The sequence below is a fragment of the Cervus elaphus genome, chromosome 20, assembly GCF_910594005.1.
Source record: "Cervus elaphus chromosome 20, mCerEla1.1, whole genome shotgun sequence".
NCBI classification, from domain to species: domain Eukaryota; kingdom Metazoa; phylum Chordata; class Mammalia; order Artiodactyla; family Cervidae; genus Cervus; species Cervus elaphus.
The window spans coordinates 104,391,035-104,416,054 of NC_057834.1; the positions used below are offsets into that span (position 1 = coordinate 104,391,035).

At 41.1% G+C, this 25,020-nt stretch overlaps 2 protein-coding genes across 6 annotated transcripts in view; one reads left to right on the forward strand and one right to left on the reverse strand.

The window, feature by feature from the left end:
• Window positions 1-25,020, reverse strand: part of PATJ (PATJ crumbs cell polarity complex component) — a 361,279-nt gene that overhangs the window by 21,594 nt on the left and 314,665 nt on the right. For all 5 annotated transcript variants that reach the window (XM_043876093.1, XM_043876090.1, XM_043876094.1 and 2 more), the window contains 4 exons: window positions 21,231-21,345; window positions 20,452-20,489; window positions 17,199-17,321; window positions 16,344-16,448 (listed from right to left, as the gene is read on the reverse strand). In XM_043876093.1, coding sequence (XP_043732028.1) covers window positions 16,344-16,448; window positions 17,199-17,321; window positions 20,452-20,489; window positions 21,231-21,345 — 381 coding nt within the window. The remainder of the gene's footprint in view (window positions 1-16,343; window positions 16,449-17,198; window positions 17,322-20,451; window positions 20,490-21,230; window positions 21,346-25,020) is intronic.
• LOC122676635 (fibrous sheath CABYR-binding protein-like) lies at window positions 7,955-9,487 on the forward strand. The gene is made up of 2 exons (XM_043876097.1): window positions 7,955-8,019; window positions 8,787-9,487. Exons 1-2 carry the CDS (start codon window positions 8,014-8,016, stop codon window positions 9,297-9,299), a joined length of 519 nt encoding a protein of 172 aa, XP_043732032.1. The 5' UTR covers window positions 7,955-8,013; the 3' UTR covers window positions 9,300-9,487.

Sequence of the window (25,020 nt, forward strand, 5' to 3'; positions counted from 1 at the left end):
CTCCTGGCTATTCTTTGGAACTCTGCATTCAAATGGGAATATCTTTCCTTTTCTCCTTTGCTTTTCGCTTCTCTTCTTTTCACAGCTATTTGTAAGGCCTCGTCAGACAACCATTTTGCCTTTTTGCATTTCTTTTCCATAGGAAACCCTAAAGATAGTATCAGAAAATTACCACAGCTAATCAGTGAATATAGCGAAGTTGCAGGAGACAAAATCAATACACAGAAATCACTTGCATTTTTATATACTACCAATGAAAATTCAGAAAGAGCAATTAAGGAATCAATTCCATTCACCACTGCAACAAAAAGAATTAAATACTACAAATAAACTTATCTAAGGAGATGAAAGAACTGTATACAGAAAACTGTAAGACACTAATGAAAGAAATCAAAGATGACATAAACAGATGGAGAGATTCCATGTTCCTGGGTAGGAAGAACCAATATTGTGAAAATGACAATACTACCAAATGCAACCTACAGATTTAATGCAATCCCTATCAAATTACCAATGGCATTTTTTCACAGAAGTAGAACATAAAATTTCACAATTCATATGGAAACACAAAAGACCCCAAATAGCCAAAGCAGTCTTGAGAAAGAAGAAGGAAGCTGGAGGAATCAAGCTTCCTGACTTCAGGTTATACTACAAAGCTACAGTCATCAGGACAGCATTGTACTGGCACAAAAACAGACATACAGACCAATGGAACAACATAGAAAGCCCAGAAATAAACCCATGCACCTATGGGTGCCTTATTTCTGACAAAGGAGGCAAGAATATACAATGGGGCAAAGACATCCTCTTCAATAAATGGTGCTGGGAAAACTGGATAGCTACATCTAAAAAAATGAAATTAGAACACTTCCTAACACCATGTACAAAGATAAACTCAAAATGGACTAAAGACCTAAATGTAAGACCAGAAACTATAAAACTCTTAGAGGAAAACATAGGCAGAACACTCAGAATGACATAAATCAAAGAAAGATCTTCTATGACCCACTGAGAGTAATGGAAATAAAAACAAAAGTAAACAAGTGGGACCTGATTAAACTTAAAAAGCTTTTGCACAGCGAAGGAAACTATAAGCAAGGTGAAAATACAACCCTCAGAATGGGAGCAAATAATAGCAAATGCAACAACTGACAAAGGGTTAATTTCCAAAATATACAAGCAGTTCTACAACTCAATACCAGAAAAACAAATAACCTAATCAAAAAGTGGGAAAAAGACCTAAACAGACATTTCTCCAAAGAAGACATACAGATGGCTAACAAACACACGAAAAGATGCTCAACATCACTCATTATTGCTGCTGCTGCTGCTGCTGAGTCACTTCAGTCGTGTCCGACTCTGTGCGACCCCAAGGACAGCAGCCCACCAGGCTCCTCTGTCCATGGGATTCTCTAGGCAAGAACACTGGAGTGGGCTGCCATTTCCTCCTCACTCATTATTAGAGAAAGGCAAATCAAAACTACAGTGAGATATCACCTCACACTGGTCAGAATGGTCCTCATCAAAAGGTCTACAAACAATAAATGCTGGAAAGGGTGTGGAGAAAAGGGAACACTCTTGCACTGTTGGTGGGAATGTAAATTGATACAGCCACTATGGAAGTCGGTATGGAGATTCCTTAAAAAGTAGGAGTAAAACCAATCCCACTCCTAGGCATACACCCTGTGGAAACCAAAATTGAAAGAGACACCTGCATCCCATTGTTCATTGCAGCACTATTTACAATAGCTAGAACATGGAAGCAACCTAGATGTCCATCGACAGATGAACAGATAAAGAAGTTGTGGTACATATACACAATGGAATATTACTCAGCCATAAAAAGGAATGCATTGGAGTCAGTTCTAATGAGGTGGATAAACCTAGAACCTATTATACAGAGTGAAGTGAGTCAGAAAGAGAAAGATAAATACCATATTCTAACACATATATAAGGAATCTAGAAAAATGGTACTGAAGAATTTATTTATAGGGCAACAGTGGAGAAACAGACAGAATAGATTTATGGACATGGGGAGAGGGGAGGAGAGGGTGAGATGTATGGGAAGAGTAACATGGAAACTTACATTACCATATGTAAAATAGATAGCCAACGGGAATTTGCTGTGTGGCTCAGGAAACTCACACAGGGGCTCTGTATCAACCTAGAGGGGTGGGATGGGAGGGAGATGGGAGGGAGGTTCAAAAGGGAGGGGACATATGTGTACCTATGGCTGATTCATGTTGAGGTTTGATGGAAAACAGCAAAATTCTGTAAAGCAGTTATCCTTCAGTAAAAAATAAAGAAACTTTTTAAAAAATTGAGTTAAAAAAAAAAAAAGAAAAGAAACTGGCCCAAAATAGAGCCACATATGCTAAGCCCTCCAAGGACTTAACACCTAACCTAACTGCAGTTTCAGCCGCTCCTTGAAGTGGAATTTTAAACCAATCAGTCTGGAATTTCCTCATCAAGACCAATCAGAGAATCTACTTGATAAGTCCTGCCTGAAATAATCCACTCTTTTAACTTCCTTGTCCCACCCTCCTTCCTATAAAAGCCTTCCATTTTTGTATAGAACCTTGGAGTACCATTTTATTTGATAAATGGGATGCATCCCAGTTATCATGAATAATAATAATTCATGAATAATAATGAATAGTGATAAATATAATAATTCATGAATAATAATATTCATGAATCATTGAATAAAGACAAACAGACCTTCAAATTTACTCAGTTTAATTTTGTTTAACAATCTCCTCCTTCCCTGCTTTATGTTTTCTTACTACCATTACTATCTAATTAACTACATATATTTTGCCTTGTCTTGTCTTGAAAGTGTGAAAGTGAAAGTCACTCAGTCGTGTCCGACTCTTTGCAACCCTATAGACTGTACAGTCCATGGAATTCTCCAGGCCAGAATACTGGAGTGGGTAGCCTTTCCCTTCTCCAGGGGATCTTCCCAACCCAGGGATTGAACCCAGGTCTCCCACATTGCAGGCAGATTCCTTATCAGCTGAGCCACAAGAGAAGCCCTGTCTTGTCTTATCACTTCATATTAGAATGTGAGGACATGAAGTTTGTCTGTTTTATTCACCACCGTATCCCCCTTATGTAGAACATGTCTACATAGGTGTTCAAGTAATTTTTGATGAATGAAAGAATATCTCTTGATTTCCTATGATTTGCATTTGTTGCTGTTGTTGTTCAGTCGCTCTGTCATGTCTGACTCTTTGCGACTCCGTGGACTGCAGCATGCCAGGCTTCCTAGTCCTTCACCATCTCCTGGAGCTTGCTCAAGCTCATGTCCATTGAGTCAGTGACGCCATCCACTCGTCTCGTCCTCTGCTGTCCCCTTCTCCTGCCTTCAATCTTTCCCAGCATTGGGGTCTTTTTCAATGAGTCAGCTCTTCGAATCAGGTGGCCAAAGTATTGGAGATTCAGCTTCAGCATCAGTGCTTCCAATGAACACCCAGGACTGATCTCCTTTAGGATGGACTACTTGGATCTACTTGCAGTCCAGGGGACTCTCAAGAGTCTTCTCCAACACCACAGTTCAAAAGCATCCATTCTTCACTGCTCAGCTTTCTTTACCAGCTCTCACATCCATACATGACTACTGGAAAAACCATAGCTTAACCTAGATGTACCTGTGTCAGCAAAGTTATGTCTCTGCTTTTTAATATGCTGCCTAGGTTTGTCATAGCTTTTCTTACAAGAAGCAAGTGTCTTTTAATTTCATGGCTGCAGTCACCATCTGCAGTGATTTGGGAGCCCCCAAAATAAAGTCTATTATTGTTTCCATTGTTTCCCCATCTATTTGCCATGAAGTGATGGGACCAAATTCCATAATCTTAGTTTTTTGAATGTTGAGTTTTAAGTCAGGTTTTTCACTCTCCTCTTTCACCTTCATCGAGAGGTTCTCAAGTTCTTCTTCACTGATTCGCATTTAGATGGCCCCAAACAAAAGTATGGCACAAACAAAAAGTGGTACAGTGGTAAAGAATCTGCCTGCCAAAGTAAGAGATGCAGATTTGATCCTTGGGTCAGAAAGATCCGCCAGGACAGGAAATGACAATCCACTCCAGTATTCTTGCCTGGGAAATCCCATAGATGGAGCAGCCTGGCAGACTACAGTCCATGGGGTCAAAAAGAGTCGGACATGACTGAGGGACCGAGCACGCACACAAACAGAAGTATAGATCTGACATGTAAATAATCAGTTATATCTCTATTCTGCAAAATACTGCAAAGAATTAAGAAATATGGTATAGCTCTGATAGAATGAAGATCTGAAGTTGTTTTTGCCACTTAAATGGTACTATGCTTAAGTTTCAGTTTTTTCACCTGCTAAACAGGATTCATAAAAAACCTGCCTTGTCTGCTTATTCTGGAATTGTCTTCTACCTCAACTAGTTATCAGAACTTCTTTCTCAAGGGCTCCTGGGCTACCCTTGCTTCTGTTCTAGATGATATTAGCACACAAGGACAGAGTGAGTTCCTTAGACAGCAAGGAGGTCAAACCAGTTAATCCTAAAGGAGAACAACCTTGGATATTCCTTGAAAGGACTGATGCTGAAGCTGAAGCTCCAATACTTTGGCCATCTGATTTGAATAGCCAACTCACTGGACAAGACCCTGATGCTGGGCAAGACTGAGGGCAAGAGGAAAAGGGGTGACAGAGGATGAGATGGTTGGATAGCATCATCGACTTAATGGACATGAGTTTGAGCAAACTCCAGGAGATAGTGAAGGACAAGGAAGCCAGGCGTGCTGCAGTCCATGGGTTCACAAAGAGTCAGACAGGACTGAGAGACTGAACAGCAACAATGCGGTGAAAGGACTTTACTTAACAGCAGTTCAAGAGCTGAATTGGATTGCAGTTTCAGGATAAGCCAACACCTCTGTTGGTTCGGCATGACTACCGAATTAGGAATAAGTAAGCTTAGTTGCATCTGCTAATAGAATACTTAGAAAGGAAAGCCACAGGCTGGCCCTGGCTGGATCAGAACACATTTGGGGTGAAGCAGACTATTCTGGGGGAAAACACTGTTTTGCATAAGTTATAAGATCTTCTGGAAATACTATCATATAAAGAATTAATGAATTGGGGGTATATTTAGCATAAACAACAAAAAGGAAAATGATAAACTGTCCTCTACACTTCCCACCAGTTTTTTTTTCCTCTCCTCCCCAGCAAGTGTAGTGGAGGAATTGTCTTTGCATGTGACTTAAGTGATCCTACCTACCCTCAACCTACATCATTTTCAAAAGCCAACTCCATTCCAGTTGCCAGCCCCACTGTCTGACCCAGACTTCATGACCCCATCTCTGGCTTTCCTCCTGCTGCTGGGCCCCTCTTCTGTCTCTGCTAGTCTACACACCCCTCATGGCTCAGGCCTGGCTGCTTCCCACTTGTACACTCAGGGTCGAGGGTACAGCATCCATACTCCCAAAGCTTTAAATTCCAATGATGTGCTGATAATTCCCAGCTTAGTTTGTTGCCTCCAACTGCCAACTCAATATTTGCATTTTAATACCTCAAAGCCTTATTAAAATTAATACAACCAAATCCAAAATTCTTGATCCAACCACCAAATCCCTTCAACTTATTTTCCTTTTAGTTTTCCTCTTCAGAGTAGATAGCACCTCCAGCTGCCTAATTAGAAATCCACTAGGCATAATCTTGAAAATACCTGATTGCTGGCTGCTGACTGCCCAGCTGGAAAGGTGCTAGGATGCTAACCATACTGATGCTTATTCTGAATAATCTACCACCAAATCCTCTGGACTCTGCCTCCAAAATACTCCTCAAGTCTGCTTTCTTTTCATCTCCCTAGTGACCATCCTAATTCAATCCATCATCATTGGCTGCCTTTTACCTGGAATCCCCACTTACTCTCTTCTACACAATAGCCAGTTATTGTTTGAAATATAAAATGGATAATGACCCTCCCCTGCTTAAATCCTTTCAGTGGTCTCTCTTTGTACATGGAATAACATTAAGACTCCCTAATTATACAAGTGTCCTTCCCAGAATTACTCCTCTAATCCCATCTATATCATCCCTTCCTCCCCACATTCCACAGTTCTTTCTGCCTGGAGTCCCTCCCCCCACCCAACCACCCCCTGAAGCCAAACCAGTTGGCCTGGCATCAGCTTAAAAGTCACTTCTATTATACCAAACTTCTTTGATTACCTATGTTTAATTTTTCCTGTTTTCTTCTCTGTAGCACTCTGAATATTCCTCACAAATTGTCATGATATCAATACATATTTGTATGATTGTTAACAGTCTTTCCAACGAGTCCATCCTAAAGGAAATCAGTCCTGAATATTCATTGGAAGGACTGATGCTAAAGCTGAAACTCCAATACTTTGGCCACGTGATGCAAAGAACTGACTCATTGGAAAAGACCCTGATGCTGGGAAAGATTGAAGGCAGGACGAGAAGGGGATGACAGAGGATGAGATGGTTGGATGGCATCACCGACTCAATGAACATGAGTTTGAGTAAACTCCGAGAGTTGGTGATGAACAGGGAGGCTTGGCGTGCTGCAGTCCGTGGGGTCGCAAAGAGTCGGACATGACTGAGTGACTAAACAGACTGAACAGTCTGTCCCACCCAATCACAGGATTCAGGAGGATAAGGACAGCTACTAAGTGTGAAGGTACCTGGCATACAGCAATTGCTTAATAAACATTTTTGGAATGAATAAATGAATAAACCTAAAACCTTCTTAAGGAATAGAGCACATGGGGTTTGATTTTCTGAATTTCCACAGAACAGAGTGAGATTGGTTTGGGGTCTTTTTAAGAAGAAAAAAGTCTAGCAACTAAGGCAGTTACAGAATGAAAGGCTCAGCTGGTTAGGACATGAGCCCCTGCAAAGCAAGCACTCAAGTAGAGACTCAAACTGTATGGATTTAGGATATGGTGAAGGGGATTCCCATGTTGTAGTTGTTGTTGTTCAGTCGCTAAGTCATGTCTGATTCTTTTGTGACCCTGTGGATGGTAGCCCGCCAGGCTCCTCTGTCCATGGGATTCTCCAGGCAAGAATACTGCAGTGGGCTGCCATGCTCTCCTCCTCCAGGGGATCTTTAGGACCCAGGGACCGAACCTGCATCTCTTATGTCTTCTGCATTGGCAAGTGGGTTCTTTACCACTTAGTGTCACCTGGAAAACCCATGTGGTGTGAGGCAAATCACCTGGTGAAAGAGTGCAGACCTGGTCTTGGACCCTCACACCAGGAGATATGCCTCATCTGCATATAATGAACTAGAGTCTACACATGGAACCAGGAAGAGTGAAGGGCAGAGAGTCAAACAAGCAGCTAAAAGCAGAGCTGAACTTCACAGTGGGTGCTTAGCAACAGGAAGGAAAGATGCACCCTTCCCCCCCAGTAGTACATGGATAAGGTTTGGGAAGTAGGAAATACACACTCTATGGATGCTCTAGGAAGAAAGCTTTTGAACTTTAATAAACTTTCAGGATCTCATATAAATTGTGAAACCGAAGTCATAGTTCTATTTGGGTAAAGGTTAAATATTTTATCTAGCTAGAAAATACAAAAACATTTGGCAGCACCATCTCACAGGGTGGTAAGACCTCTTGCTTGATCCCTACCCTGAAATAAAAGGGCCTTGGGACAACTGATAATATTAAATCCTAGGAGCAACTTAGGATCCCCCAGCTCCTGCCTATTTTTCAGAAGTGGAATACAAGGGGCTGGATAGGAAATGGGAAGGATTTTCACTGATAGTTTGGTCTTTTGCAGAGAAACAGAGATAAGCCCATCATCCCCAGAATGACTTGATAGCCCCAAGGCATCTGCATCAACAATCTTGGTCTTAAGAGTTGATTGGTCTCCCAGACTTGTAGAAGGGGATAATCTGATCTTGGAAAGGTATGCTCAGCTAGATACAAGTTTGAGGAGACAGAGTCCTGGTCTGAGTCTTGGTTCAGCCCTGCTGTCTGAAGTGCTCTTCGCCTAGCAACACCGGGGACCAGGTATGGAGGTAAGACTGGAAGAGGGCTTAATTTGTGTGTTTAACTTGTGAGGAAGGGGAAGGCAAACAGGCTAAGGAAGTTTGCTCTTTTTGTTGTTGTTGTTGTTTAAAGTAAATCTTGAACTACTGGGTGCAAACTTCCATGGTAGGTTCCAAGGACAGCAAATAAATGTGTTCCTCACCCTGCAACAAGCAGGCTGGCCAATGCTGTCACCTAACGTCAGAGGCAGACAGGGACATTCTAGGTGGAGATGGGGTGGGGGAATGGACAGGGATTCTGGGGTAAGGCAGGGAGGCTTTCGGGTCCCGAGCTGATGAGGTCTAAGGTCTGTGCAACCTGAGACAGCCGTGGTGCCTGGAGTCCTTGGACCTGGCGAGGGCGAGCTCCAACTTGTAGGACCCACCCACAACCTATGGTCTGGCCCTTTTACATCACTCAGGTCAGCAACCCTTCCCCTCATCCCTCAGGCCCCCAGGGGCCCGGAGGAGGCAGATGTGCTCTTTGTTCCCACTTACGCTTCACAGTCATTAACCTGGTTCAAAACCTGCAAGTCCTCTAAGTCTCTGTTTCTCCCCATTGTTGCACATGGTGCTGTGATAAGCATCCCAAGAGAGGCTCTTTAAGATGGAGAACTAGATATGGAACTGCTGGGTGATGGGGATACATGTATTAAATTAATAGAGTGTCCTAAGCTGCCATGTGGGTTCACCAGCTTAGACTCACCAGATGCTTAATGGAAGCACTTTGTTTTCTCGTATCTCCACAACCGTGTTAGGGTCAAATATTCAGTAAATGTCTACCTGAGCAGAGGGAGGCCACTGACCCAAAGGAAGAGGAGGAGGAGGTCTCTTCCCCTGAGGAGAGGGAGACCATGGACTTAAAAGAAGAAAAGGAAGCTTCCCTACCTCGGGAGGGTCAGAATATTGACCTGGAGGAAGAGGAGGAAATCACTTCACCTGAGGAGGGGGCGACTTGTGAAAGGAAAGAAGAGGAGGGAGTCACTCCACCTGAGGGCAAGATGTGTGAAATGAAGGATGGGGAAGAGGCCTTATCCTTTCGACTTATGGAACAAAGAGAGACCTGCGAATCCCTGGAAGAGGAAGAACCAATAAGCGTGTTTCCCCCTCCAAATGAATTCTCCCCTCACTCCGTGTTTCCCCCTCCAACTGCCCCAACCCCTCACTCCGTGTTTCCCCCTCCAACTGCCCCAACCCCTCACTCCATGTTTCCCCCTCCAAATGAATTTTCCCCTCCCAGAGCATTTCTCCTTCAATATTTATTTCCTTAGATTTTGTCTCCTCAAAACCTGACCTTAGGAAGGTTTCTGTTCTGATATACTCTCTCTTCATGCCTTACTTAGGTCCTTGTGGCATTTAATAATTTTTTTTGTTAAAAACAAAACTACATTCAATCGGAATTGTATGTTCTATATCAGAACCATGTATGTTGGTACATTTTCTAATTGAATAATAAAACACGTCTTTATTGCATAGACCCTAGGATAAGGACATTTGCTCAAAAACAGGTTTGGGGTGGACTATGTTTTGAAGAATTGAGAAGTGAAAATATGTTCCAGCTAAGTATTTACATTGCATCAAATGTACATCCAGGACATTACAATGTATAAAAGCTTGAGCTTCTTGCCTAGAACTTTCCTGACTTGCTGGTCTTGTAAAGGAATGAGATTAGCCTTTAGTTTTGTTAGGACCCAAATCTTATAATGAGCTTCCCTGGTGGCTCAGGGGCAAAGGATCGTCCTGCAATGCAGGAGACACAGGTTTGATCCCTAGGTCAGGAAGATTCCCTGGAGTAGGAAAGGGCAAACCCACTTCAGTATTCTTGCTTGGGAAATCCCATGGACAGAGGAGCCTGGTAGACTGTAGTCCATGGGGTCACAAAAGAGTTAGGCATGGCTTAGCAATTAAACAACAACAACAAAATCTTGTAGTACTAAACACAAACTCCACACTCATGCCCAACCTGCATCCTAGATCCACAGTACAAATACACTAGAGACAGAGAGAAAGACTGTCAATCAAGTTAAGGTGACCCCTGAGAAAGTCAGCATCTTAAGATGAGGGCACATTATAGAACAATCAAAATGAGCTTGCTTTGTCTCATGCCTGGCATTTGGTGTAACTGAATGGAGTAGAAAGCACATCTGATTAAAGGTTTTATTTAGAATCTAGTGACATTGATTCTAGTAACATCAGAATACACTGATTTTAATGTATCTGTTTTAAAAATATGGTCTGAAGTGTCAAGTGTTTTAAGTTTGGAATCGAGTAAGAAGAAGCCAAGTGACTTGGCCACATCACCATCTCATGGCACACATCTCAAATGCCCCCTAGAAAACCACCACACTTCTAGGATTTTAAGAGGAATTTTAGCATCCTCTGACTTCAAGACAATGCTATTATAATGAGAGTAATAAAGTGCGTGTTAAGTTGCTTCTGTCGTGTGCAACTCTTTGTGAATCCATGGACTGTAGCCCTTCAGGCTCCTCTGCCCATGAGATTCTCCAGGCAAGAACACTGGAGTGCCATTCCTCTTCCAGGAGATCTTCCCAGCCCAGGGATCGAACCCACATCTCTTAGGTCTCCTGCACTGGCAGGTGGGTTCTTTACCACTAGTGCCACCTGGGAAGCAATGACAGACAGACAGCAATAAAGAATCACTTATTTAATGCTTCCCTGGTAGCTCAGACAGTAAAGAATCTGCCTGCCAATGCAGGAGACCCCAGTACAATCCCTGGTTTGGGAAGATTGACTGGAGGAGGAAAAGGCAACCCACTCCAGTATTCTCCCCTGGGGAATACCATGGACAGAAGAGCCAGGAGGGCTTTAGTCCATGGGGCTGCCAAGAGTCAGACATGACTGAGAGACTAACACTTTCACTTTCCACTTTATTTAATGCTTAACACTTATAATCCACTATTTTCATTAAATGTTACAACTCATTTAATCCTCACAGCAATCTTGGAAGAAAGGAGCAATGATCCAGTTTCCTAGAGGAAGCTGAAGAGCACTAAAACCTACATGTCCTACAGAACTTACCTGAGGTCATCACTTCAACTTTCAAACTGTTAGCTCTTGGTCCTTTTCCTGAAGTTTATCACACCCTTTCTGGCACCACTTGGCTTTCAACCCGTAAGGAACCCTCACAGATAGCTGGTCTTAACCCTGGCTACATAATAAATCATGTGGGAAGCTTTAAAATATTCCAGTGTTCAAGCCACACCCCAGACCAATTAATTCCATGGAGTGAGACCCAGGAACTGATACTAGAGTCAGCGATTTGATTGGGCGATCAAGGTTAAGAACTATTCACATGTACCTTTATAAAGAGGGGATGCTGGTGGGGTGAGATGGGTATTCCAGACATAGAGAAAAGAGCAGTGCAAATCTCTGCTCATCTCTAAAGGATGCACTGCTGCTGCTGCTGCTGCTAAGTCACTTCAGTCGTGTCCGACTCTGTGCGACCCCATAGACGGCAGCCCACCAGGCTCCCCCATCCCTGGGATTCTCCAGGCAAGAACACTGGAGTGCATTGCCATTTCCTTCTCCAATGCATGAAAGTGAAAAGTGAAAGTCAGTCATGTCCGACTCTCAGCAAGCTCATGGACTGCAGCCCACCAGGCTCCTCTGTCCACGGGATTTTCCAGGCAAGATTACTGGAGTGGGGTGCCATTGCCTTCTCCGAAAGGATGCAGTACCCAGTGGGTTTCAGATTGCTCTCTGAACTAGAAGCATCAGCAACACCTGGCGGCTTGTTACAAAGGGAAATTCGTGGATCCACCTCAGTCCTACAGAATCAGACACTTTGGGAGTGGGACCCAGCAATGCATCTATTTAACAAGCCCTCCAGATGATTCTGGAGCATGTTGAGGTTTGAGAAGCACTTTTCTCAAATGTCAAAATCACTTCTTTATTCATTTGTAGAAAATGATTATCCTCAAAGGAAAGCCATCAGACTCAAACTCTCTGAAACACTCCTTACCCTCTTTTTCAGAGATAACATCACCTCCATCTTTTTTTCTATGTCCTTTGCTCCCAACTACTCCCTTGCATTCCACTGACTTGCTACCAACTTCGAAAGAGAGAAATCAATTATTTTAAAGGTTGCCAGTGATTGATCTGACAGCTGCCTTCCCACAGTTTTATTTACTTTTGTCTCATTGTAAGGGCGCTGTTCTTAAAATTCTTTTCTCCTTTAGGGTCTAGGACCTCAACTCCTGGTTCTTTTCTATTTTCTAGGATATTTTCTTTTGTGTGCACATGATTTAAAATTAAGTAATACAGTACATGATAAAAAATTCAACACTCTTATTCCCTAGAGACATACTGAATATTTCTCTTTTCAATTCTAGAGATATAAGCTAAATAATATACTTTATAAGACTACTTTAAACTTTATCATCTTGATCATGTCTATAGACTACTTGATCACATCTATAGACTACTTATTCCAATGGATGAAAATTTAGCTTGCCAAAATCTTACACTTACCTTTTATATTTTTAAGTTCTACTTGTTTCCTGTGTTTCTTTAGATGTATTAAATACTTAAACCTTTGTAGTTTTAACAATTGCCAACAATCTTAGTTCAACTTCAAAGATTTAACTCTCATATTTTCCTATGAACACATCTCAAACTGTCATGCTACTAATATTTCATCCATCATGATATTTCATTCTATTGGTTTTATTATGACTTAAAATGCTTACATAAATGTTATTCATATTGAGCTGACTACTGCTGTATGTTTACATTTGTCTCCCCCTTTGGTACAAGTTTATTGTCCTAAAGGTTAATAATCTCATTGTGTTTAATTTTTTATATATTATAATAATTCAGCTCCAAACTTTCCACCTGATCTTAAACCTCCAATTCAGTTAAATATACAAGGTAATCTATCTGTCCCTCTTTTTTCCCCCTCTTTAATTCAAAGGCATCTCTGTTAGAGTCTTCTGGTCCCCCTACTCCAATTTGGATAAATTGTTCTCTCTACCTGCTGCATAGCTGTCCTGGGACATCCCGGTTCAGCAGCATTGGATCCACTGGCTTCCCTCTCTCTTACTTTCCTCTTTTGTTGGAGTATATCCTAAAGTAATTTTCTCAGAAAGCAGAAGAGAGTCTGAAGTCAGGGAGATTAATAAGCGTGTGTCTGGGAGGTCCTTGAGGGCATCTTCCAGAATACACACCCACAAAAACTGATGTAAAACGGCCCAACTGCTGGTTAGGAGAGAAATGCCATGCTCAAGATAATATATAGACAAAACAGTGACTTCTCTTGGGAGCCCTAGACTGAAAATGAAACAGAAAAAAATAAGACACAGGATTAATTCAGAAGATCCAGTGTCCAACATTGAGGAACTGAAAAAAGAGAAACAGAAAGAGGAAAAAACAAGAAATCAAGTAAATTTAACTTAAGGTCCATTAATAACTGAGCAAGTTAAATAAGAGAAGAAAAATACCTGTATACTACATTCTAAAGCTTTCAAAGAGAAAAGCATAAGCTATTGGGTTGGCCAAGAAATTCCTTCTCCTGCTGTCCATAGTTGTTACTGATTCCAAGTCTTGTTCTCTGTGTTTGTCTCTCCTGTTTCATTTATTCAACCAATAACTATGAAGTATAATGTGTCATGCAGTGGAAATGTCAACCCCAAGAAGCTGTGCATGGCTATTTTTATCCCATTTCCAGCACTGAAGTCTCCCCAAGCTTTGGCAGCACACTTCCTCGGTCTGCTGGATATCTCTACCTTGGGTGCCTCCAAATACAATGTTCTTTTCTCTCCCAATATACCCTTCCTGTATTTCCTAGTTTAGTTACTGCTGCCCTAATCCACATTCTATACTCTAAAAGTCTGGATCCAGAGAAAGCCCCACAGGCTCCTGTAGTGACAGAAATCCCTGATATACTCTTTTTATCCTCCGTGTTCTCAAAGAAAGAGATAAAAACAAACAAAAATTTCCATAAGAGTCTGGGTTACCTGACTTTGTCCAAAAAAGGTTGTATGGTAATTCATAGACAAAAGCGCTAAACCAGGCAAAACCAGGCAAACTATACCTCCAAATATAGTTGAGAATATTTAAAATGACCCCTATATCCAAATCAATTCCCACTGACCAATTTTTATTTGACAATAAGATACCATCAGACTTTAAGGGCAGAAATAGCTGCTTCTTTACTATACCCAGCACTAGCAACGTAAACTATGGGAAGAAGCTTCCAGAAGTGTTGGTGGTCTCCTCCACTCTCTTCCCCTTCTCCACCGCGCGGTCTGCTGACCCAGACCTAATCTTCCCTGTGCCATCAGCAGTTGCTGATCGCTTTGCATGTGCACCAACAAGAAGTATTTTCCACAACATCAGACACAATTATCTGACCTTCCGACAGCTCTGCCACTAGGCTGGCTCACCTGATAATAAAAATAATCACCTACTGACAAGTCAGCTGTGATACTGCATTGCTGGTACCACTCCTTGCACACTGTTTCAATTAAAGTGGATACGACTAAGCAGCTGAAAGGCGTCTGACACAAGATGTAAGAATTTCCCGAGTTCTGTCTCTAAAGCTTTTGGCAGCACATATGCCCCATACCCATACACATACAGTGTTGTGTAGGTCACAACTGTCACAATCCCAAAGGATTCTATTAAGCTTTTAACAGCACCTGTTAGACAATAACACCACCACCTAATGTGATTAACGCAAGAGAATGTTTTGAAACCAAAAGCCATTTTCTTAAAATTCAGAAATAGGAAAAACAAGGAATCCCTTCAGAAGTATGTTAATAGTGGCAATTTGGCTGAATGAAGCGTTAAAGTCTGCATAGGGAGACCATGAGCTCATTTCCACTTAAGGTACTTTACATAGTGAATGTTATACTTTCACATCGTGTCTTCTCATTTTTTTGTGAAGAAGGTGGAGCTGGATAAATTACACTGGAAAATAAAAATGTCAATAATACTAGATTCCACTAAGGGAAATACTTCCACCACTCCCTCCCCCCACCCCACCCCCCTCCTTTACACAGTTATCCTTTGAAACAACTTCCTGGTAAAATCCTGTATAACTAATGGGCCACAGCTCTGTGACTGAAGAGCTGCACTTGCATGGCCTCTAGGGGTCAGCATAACTCGAAGGAATGGCAAGAGCTGGAAATAAGAAAAAGCCAGGATTTGCAGGCTCTGAGGGAGACTGAGGGGTGGAAGGTGAAATGACAGGTAACCCCTGAGGATGAGGACATGAGGAAGCCGTCTCTACGACTCTACACCCAGTCCACACTGTTTCCATTTGTGTACCACAGAAACTTGGGGTCCCAGATCATTGAATAATACGTTGCCTATCACATAAACTCCCTGGAAACCCCTGGCAGTATTTTACAATTCCCTTCCTACGTGTCGAAAGCCACTGACTTTTGTAAAATGTCTGTTCTGGCACTTTGGACTTAGACCTCTGAGATGGTGAGACTTAAGCACCATAAATTGTTCCTCCCCAAAGTAATGGTTTCTCAATTCGAACTTATTATTTAAAAACTAGAATGACTGGAGGGGTTGGTTAGCCCTTTCTCTGAGATACTAAATGGTGGGTTTTATTCTTTTTACCTATAGACCATTTAATATTACCCCTGCAGAAGGATGGTGTTTATAATCATAGATTTTGGGGGGCGCTCAGTAATGAAACTGGCTGCCAGCACGCTGCCTCTAGCTCGATGCATGACATCAATCTCAGAGAGATTTGAAGTGTTCAAAGAGAAGGAGGGGGACTAAGAGCACACCTTGTTTTTACTTCTGGTATATTTCCCTGTGCCTCTGGAGAATACTCTTGGGGACCACAGCTGAAATATGATTGTCTGCCTACTAGTCATAGTTGATGACGACTATGCAGTATTTAGCAGTGCTGGCAATCATTTATGCTACAGGAAAAAAAGCACTGTTACTTTTCCTGTCCTTTAAAGGACTGGAAGAAACAGCACTTGGGCAGTTCAGATGCCGTTTTGGGGTATAAGAAAAGAAATCATTTCCTATTCCATGCAAACTCGGATTTACAAAAGAACACCAGAAGCTAAAAGCCTTGTTGATTTATCATGTGAAGCAAAGAGTAATTTTTCTCCCCTTGTTATGCTTTCATATAATCATGCTCACTGCCTGTATGGGTGGCATTAAAGAATTTTTGAATAAAAATAATAATTTCTTGCTTTCAACCTTCATAATTCACATCACCAAGCACCCTGCTGGGCGGTGATGCCTCCTGCCAGTGACGCTCAATCGTTTTTGCTCGCCACTTATCTGCCTCTCCCAGCTGCGAGTTCCATTGATCGCAATACCTGCAGGATAATGCGCCCGTAGGCGTTCTTCAGCAGATTAACCACATCTGCGTGAGACAGCCCATCCAAAGGTTGCCCATTAATGCTGACAATCCGATCTCCAACCTGGCAATACAAAAGTGGGAGAAAAATCACTATCATTAAGAAAAATTAAATTTGAGAAGAATGCTTAAAATTCTTTGTAAGTCATATTTCCCATTTGTGGCTATTGTGAAGATTCTGTGTTTCTACTGTGTATGCATGTTCCAGAAGCATGAGGAATTTTTATGGCTTTCGCCCAAATACAGACCAATCAGAGAAACAAGAAGGGGGTCAGATTTGATTATTAAAAGGCCCGGCAGGCCACTTTTGTACCTGGGTAATGGTGGTGTTGCATACATCCATTTGCTAGTAATAGTGGGGTGCACAAATTACCTGTTCAATGAAGCTCTAATGAGGAAGCCAAATATTTTCTGCTTTATTTTTTTCTACCTAAGTTAAGATTAAGGCGTGATGGGGAGAAAAAAATCATAAGAATGTTGATGCTTTTGGTGGAAGGAAGATTCTAAGGTCAAATCTCTCTCAGGTGAAAATCAATTTCAGGTGGAATGTGGTGCTAAAAATGATATGGGAAGGTTTGCAAATGGGCTGCAATTTCATCTTTCACTGAGAAGCTTTGATATAAATAATAATATTTTTATATGCTTAGGGACATAATGAATTTCAGGTACAAACTGTCTCCAGTGCATTTTGCCCACAGTGTGGGTCTCTGCTGGCTGCTGGAATTCCAATTTTAAACCAACTGCCCCCGGCAACCACGTCCTCTCCCACCCCACACCATCACACGGTGTGAGCACTTCCCCACCCTCTGTTTACTTTAAGCTTCTGTGTCCGAGCAGCCACACCGCTGGCCTGAATCATGGCAATAAATATTGGGATATCTCCTAAGGGACTTCCTTTTCCTCCAGCAATGCTGATTCCAAGGGCATCACTGGGCTCCTAAAAAAAAAAAAAAAAAGAAAAACAATGCTTATATGTTTAACGAAGAGCCACAATCTGATGGTCCCCAGAGTTGCTGAACAAAATTCCTGTGTCGCAGGAGGTCAGCTGAGCACCAGAATTAACTTCAGTGCTTTGGAAGTCAGAAAATCAGTGTTTCAGCTCTTCATTAACTGAAGTACTTAATTAGCTGGGACAGTGGGATGGGGGGCGGTGTCCTAAGAAGTTCCTTAACCTCTTAGAGCTTCCATCTCTTCATAAAGTGGAAAGAAAACCACCTACCTCACAGTGTTGATCTGAGGATTAAATGAGGTGATATAGTACAGTCCTGGACCACAGAAAAAGCTCAATAAAATGCAACAGTAGGAGCAAAAATTTAAAAAAAAAGAAAAAGAAAGAAAAAAGCAAACCCTCTGCTACTGCTGTTCAGTGGCCAATTCTGATGTAGACTTGGCAAGTATACCCTCGTATGGTGTTTATGATTAAATTACCGCACATATCATGCTCTTCTGGGTGTGAACAAACACACTTGGCTCTGAAGGAGCTGCAGGACTGAGTTAGAACAAAGGATCTTCAAGGACGCCCACTGTCGTGACTACAGAGTTTGGAGAGAGAAGTAACACATGGCTGAAAATATTCCCTAAGATTATTAGGTGAGACCATTTGGCTCACTCTGACCCTGCTGAAGAGACCCTGGCCTTTGTCCAGATTTCTCTTACATGTATATCACAGGGTTAGTGTTTTAAAAATCACTAAAAGAACAAATGGTAAGTTCCAGTTTCAACGTGGGGGCATACATACCCTATAGCATCTTGTTCCTATGGGTTAAAATGAAGACCTAACTCTTTGCAGCCCCATGGACTGCAGCCTGCCAGGCTCATTTGTCCATGGAATTTTCCAGGCAAGAATACTGGAGTGGGTTGCCACTTCCTCCTCCAGGGTATCTTCCTGATCCAGGGATCGAACAAAAGTCTCTTGTGTCTCCTGCATTGGCAGGTGGGTTCTTTACCACAAGTGCCACCTGGGAAACCCCCATAAAGTTGGTGCAAATTGTTAAAACTTTGAAGTTAACTCAACTTTCTGGTCAGAGGAAACAGGAAAAGGAGACCTGATGGCTGGAGAATGAAGGAAGAAAACTTGAGTAGAAAGAGTCAGAGAGAGGGATCCTGTGAACCCACAGAATTCTGAAGCTCAACTCTAAGCCACACTCGTGAGGGACAGACCCACATTTGGGAACTGAACTGAGATTTGAACCACCACTCACCAAAGGTAACATAACTTGCAGTATGAGCCTAACTGGGTGGATACCTGCTAAAACATAAACAACATTCTTCAGGGTCTATATAGCATAAACTTCAGCAGGGTCGGGAAAACCCCAAGTTACTTGACATGCAAAGAACCAGGGAAATGTGACGAATTTTCTTAAGTTCTTTCAAATATGTAGGACAGTTTAAAGCCAAGATGATACCCTTGTCTGGCAGGGCTCTCAAATTATGCAGCTGTGAACATATGATAATAAGGACACACATATTAGGGGAATGGTTTGGGGAAAAGGACCTACAGGGTTGCAAGGCTTCTGTAGTTTTACCTGATCACTTAAAAATATACATAGGTCAGTGTGCTTCAATTTTACCTCGATAAAGTTGGAAAAAGGAAAAAGAACAGAATGACAAAAAACCATACGAGAAAAAACTTCAACACCCTGTTTTCCAAAGTTTGTGCCCAGCTTCTATATGCATCTGAATGCATCAATAGTAAAGCCCTACATGCAAATGGCAAGATGCGTTTCATTATAAAGTTTCTGCTCTGACTATATGTAGAAAAACAGGGTGGGTAGGAACTGGCCTTTTTATAAAAGCCTGTAAAAACAAGCAGCTGAAATGACTAAGAAAACAGAAAATGATATGCTATAAATCTTGGAATGAGAAATTTATAGAATAATTTGGTTATGTTCAAATTCATTATGATGTTTCTTTAATTTATCCATAATTATGCACATATTGGTACATTTTAACTTCTCCATCCAAGGAACATTTGAGTTGCCACTCTGGTGGAAAGATACTTAGAATAATCAGGCAGATTTAGTCAAAGTTGTAGCCAATGATAAAGGATTCCACTTCCTGGACATTCATGATGAACTAGGTACTCTGCTAAGTACACTGTGTGCATGACCTCATTAATCCAAACAAGATTTACCTTGTGAGGTGTTATAAGCCCAATCTACAGATGAGCAAATTGAGCTTAAGTAACTCGCCAAAGGTCATAAAGCTAATAAACGGTAAAGTGTCTTTAAACATAACTATAATTGAGTCCAGAGAACCCAGTTAAGCTGGATATCACTTTACTATAGCTGAACTATGAATACAACAAAGTCATAATTTTCTTCATTACTTCTTGAACCCCAAATTTAATAATAAGCATGAGAAAATAAAAGTGCTTTCTAACACTCTGCATATCACACAGGAGTCTGAAAATTAGGATTTGATGACTTTATGAACTGAAAGGCATCCTACACAGTCTTCTCGGGAGAGCAATTTAGCATTATGTATAAAAGCCTTTCAAAAACAAGTGTGGATTTTGACCCAACAATTTCATTTCTAAGAAATAATCCTAAAGAAAATACCCATGATATGAGCCAAAAGAAAATAAAAGACATCTTTTGCTATAAAAGATGGCAAAAGTTGAGAAATATGCTACTTGTTTAATAAGAGGGCATTGGCTAAGAAAAATTACAGCACATTCATATGATGGAATACTATGTTAACTGACAAAAATCATGCCATGTGCTGTCAAAAAATACTTAGTTGCATGACTAAGAGTCCATGCTCTAAAGTGAAAAAGGCAAGCTACAACAGTACGTCTAATTGATACCATTTTGTTTGTTTGTTTTTATAAAACCTAAACATGGTACACAAAATGAAGTGGATGGGATGCACCAAAAAATTCAGTGGTCATGAATGTGCTTTGCTTTATTTTTTCTCAGTATGTCTGTGTTACATAGACCATATATTTACTTCAGTAACTTAAAAGAGCACACTAACAATCCAATACATTGCATTGAGGGGAAGATGTACACATTATGCAAATCCAAAACAAATCAGAAAAAACAAAAACAATATCATTGACTTACCCTGATTATCTCAACGGTCCTTGGTCCCACATCTGTGCCTATAAAGAAGCAACAAATTAACTTTTTAAGAGTAAGAGATAACATATCTAGGATATAATATTGTCCCATGAAAATGGCATCATTTTTTAGGTCTTTAAGGAGAGAATACTGAGGCAAGAAGGCATTATACCCTTTCTCAAAATTCTAACTGGTGACCATTTATCAGGGGTTATGTCCTCTATTTTTAACAAGTCCTCTCTGTTTGAGATAGATGTGGCCATAATCATGCAGTCTGACAAAAGCTGATGGACTATAGCAGCAGCTGCCTGGAATATGGTGAGTAAGTGGCTTGGAGGGTGAGCCATTTGTGTCTCACTGCACATTTTTCTGCCTTAATCAAAGATATCTTTACCCAAGGAAACACTTAAAAAGACCCCCTTCCCTGCCCCACCCATGATGGGATATGCACTCTGACCTTCCTTGAGTGATCCACAATTTTTAAATTTTCTCTTTGGAAATGGTTTTACTTTATGAAGTACTTTAGATTTCTGCTTTTCTCCTTTTCAAGTGTAAGTTAAGGCACATTCCAAACACAGATCTCTATGGCTTTCCTTCCTTTAGAACAGGGCTTTCAGAAAGTTTATGTGGCCGTGTTCAAAGGTTTAGAAACATTTTTGTTGTACACCTGAAACTAATACAACATTGTAAATCAACTGTACTCCAGTAAATGTTTTTTTTCATTTTTTTAAAAAAATTGGGTAGCAGGATGGTTTTGCGCAATGGTGTGTCTGAAGTAATACCTGAATTTTGGGGGGACGGATCTGAAGCTCGTTTTGCGCCAACCAGGTTTTGCAGGCTGGTGATGACAGGAGCCAGGGAAGGATGGAAGCTGCTGTGTGTGCTATGCTGACTCCCCTGAAAAGGAAACTCAGTGGTCAGTTTTAGAAATTCATAGTTATTATTACTATTTTACTTACTGAAGTAACCACAACCATGTAATAGAAAATTCTGTGGAGGCCAAAAAAGAAAACAAAAAGGAAAACTCACACTCCCTCTCTCATCACCCTAAATAATCTCATTTAACATTTGCTCCACTACTTTCTCCATTATATGTGCTTTTATACGTGGTTTCAATCATCAAGGTAGAAAGCATGCAGTAATTTCAGCTTTTTGTGTGCCAGATGAAATCAGAAACATTTTCCTAGTATGTTACACAGTGTTTACATATGATCAGTTAATGACACTAAGTGTCATTTGGGGGTGCAGTGAACATTTCTTTTCTCATTACCCAAATACATGAGCTATTTTGGTAAAACAAGCTCTGGGAATTGATGATGGACAGGGAAGTCTGGGGTGCTGCAGCCCATGGAGTCATAAAGAATCGGACATGACTGAGCAACTGAACTGAAAATCTAGATTAACAGGAACTTGATTATATAGAATGCTCAGCTGTAAGAAAAAGCAGCAAATATCAAGGGAATATGTTATTTTAGGAATATCTAAAAATTTTTTTCTCAAAGATTTTCCTAGAGTTGGTAATAATTCAGCTCAATCTGTTATACTTCCATTGTGCTAAGTCACTTCAGTCATGTCTGACTCTTTGTGACCCTGTGGACCATAGCCCATCAGGCTCCACTGTCCATGGATTCTCCAGGCAAGAATACTGGAGTGGGTTGCCACTTCCTCCTCCAGGGGATCTTCCTGATCCAGGGATCAAACCCACGTCTCTTATGTCTCCAGCACTGGCAGGCAGACTCTTTACCCCTAGTGCCATCTTCATTACTGTACTTTCAAATAAATCTAACCAGAGATCAAATTGCCAACATCCACTGGATCATTGAAAAAGCAAGAGGGTTCCAGAAAAATATCTATTTCTGCTTTATTGACTATGCCAAAGCCTTTGACTATGTGGATCACAATAAACTGTGGAAAATTCTGAAAGAGATGGAAATACCAGACCACCTGACCTGCCTCTTGAGAAACCTGTATGCAGGTCAGCAAGCAACAGTGAGAACTGGACATGGAACAACAGACTGATTCCAAATAGGAAAAGGAGTACATCAAGGCTGTATATTGTCACCCTGCTTATTTAACTTATATGCAGAGTACATCATGAGAAATGCTGGGCTGGAGGAAGCACAGCTGGATTCAAGATTGCCAGGAGAAATATCAATAACCTCAGATATGCAGATGACACCACCCTTATGGCAGAAAGTGAAGAGGAACTAAAAAGCCTCTTGATGAAAGTGAAAGAGGAGAGTGAAAAAGTTGGCTTAAAGCTTAACATTCAGAAAACGAAGATCATGGCATCTGGTCCCACCACTTCATGGAAAATAGATGGGGAAACAGTGGAAACAGTGTCAGACTTTATTTTTGGGGGCTCCAAAATCACTGCAGATGGTGACTGCAGCCATGAAATTAAAAGATGCTTACTCCTTGGAAGGAAAGTTATGACCAACCCAGATAGCACATTAAAAAGCAGAGACATTACTTTGCCAACAAAGGTCTGTCTAGTCAAGGCTATGGTTTTGCCAGTGGTCATGTATGGATGTGAGAGTTGGACTGTGAAGAAAGCTGGGCGACGAAAAATTGATGCTTTTGAACTGTGGTGTTGGAGAAGACTCTTGAGAGTCCCTTGGACTGCAAGGAGAGCCAACCAGTCCATCCTAAAGAAGATCAGTCCTGGGTGTTCATTGGAAGGACTGATGCTGAAGCTGAAGCTCCAATACTTTGGCCACCTCATGTGAAGAGCTGACTAATTGGAAAAGACCCTGATGCTGAGAGGGATTGGGGGCAGGAGGAGAAGGGGACGACAGAGTGATGGCTGGATGGCATCACTGACTCAATGGACATGAGTTTGGGTAAACTCTGGGGGTTGGTGATGGACAGGGAGGCCTGGTGTGCTGCGATTCTTGGGGTCGCAAAGAGTCAGACACGACTGAGCAACTGAACTGAACTGAATGTTTATTTAAATAAATTTAGATAATCTACAGTAATGTTTGGCTGGGGCTATTTAATGAAAATCATATGCACAGTGAAGGATCTTCCCAATGCACAAAACAATGACATCAATAATGAATAAAGAACTTTTTTCTATCAAATTCTCAAGGTTATGCCTTAATTGCCTCAAAATTTTAAAGTAAATCTAAGACTACAATTATCACCTGACAAATTATAATTTGTCCTTAGTATGATGCAAGTTGTTTAATATTTTAATGTTCCTTAAATATGAAAAATTTTAAATTTATAGAAAAGTTGAATGGCACAGTAGACATACCACCTAGATTCCAAAATTAATATTTTATTATATGTTCTTTGTTAGGGGAAATGTTTGGGAATAGGTTCCTCTTTTTCTCCATCTGGATCATGGGCTGGTGTTCAGCTCACGAAGATGCAGGACACTTCCTTTTCATAGCCTGCTACTGGCCTCCTTCTCACTAGCTACCTATCAGTACAGACTCATTTCATTTGGGTCTTACTTTTAAGGATAAAGTAAGGATGGAATATATTTGCTGTTTTTCTTAACATTGAATTAAACTTCTATCCTCTGAAATGAAAATTCTGTGTAAAGAGGCTAGAGAAAAGTATTTGGTACTTCGTCCCAGGTTTCCAAAATATGACAGCTCACATTTACCTACCAGATAAATGGTAATGGTGGGCTTTTGACATTGAATGGTAGAGTCTCTAAATATGTTATCTTTGTATTTCACCTGAGTATGAACTTTATTATAATCTCCTGGATGCATATCTACATTCTTCAAGGACAGAAATCCAGTTCTACCCACCACCTCTCCTGTCAGTTCAAACTCTTTTTAAAACACCAGAGCTCCTTGTACCCCTTTGTGCTTCTGCCTATGCTACATTCTCTGTCTGGGAGGCCTTCTCATTCTCTTCAGTTTATCAAACTCCTTTTCTCATGTGTCACCTTCATGTACTCTACAGGAAGAAAAATTTCATCTCCAGTATTGTCTATTCTACATACTAACCCCTATGTACAATGGGGCTTTGATAAAATCACTTAGGTCAAATCTTCCATTAAGGAAGAAGCCAAGACAACTAGTAGCTTCCCCAGTGGCTCAAGTAGTAAAAAACTTGCCTGCAATGCAGGAGACAAAGGAGACATCGTTCAACTCCTGGGTTGGGAAGATCCCCTGGAGGAGGAAATGGCAACCCACTCCAGTATTCTTGCCTGGAGTATCCCATGGATAGAGGCGCCTGGTGGGCTACAGTCCATGGGGTTGCAAAGAGTTGGACACAACAGAGCGATTGAGCCCACGCCCCCAAGACAACTATTTTGAATCTCAATTTCCCACTTTTGATACAAGTCTGATCAGAATTTTCACCATTTATTGATGTCTAGAATCCTACTGCACCACTGTCTTTTAATAAACATGATATTTGCTGCCCATTACATAAGCCAGAAATGCAAATACAACAACAAAAAGCCCAAAAAACTTAACGATGTTTACTCGGTTTGCTTGCCCTAAAAATTATCTAAGGCAAGCCAACTAACCTGTGATTCTATCTGAACAATGGTATTTTTCTTCACTCATTTCCTAACATAAATGAGGCAAAAGGGGCAGCTAATAG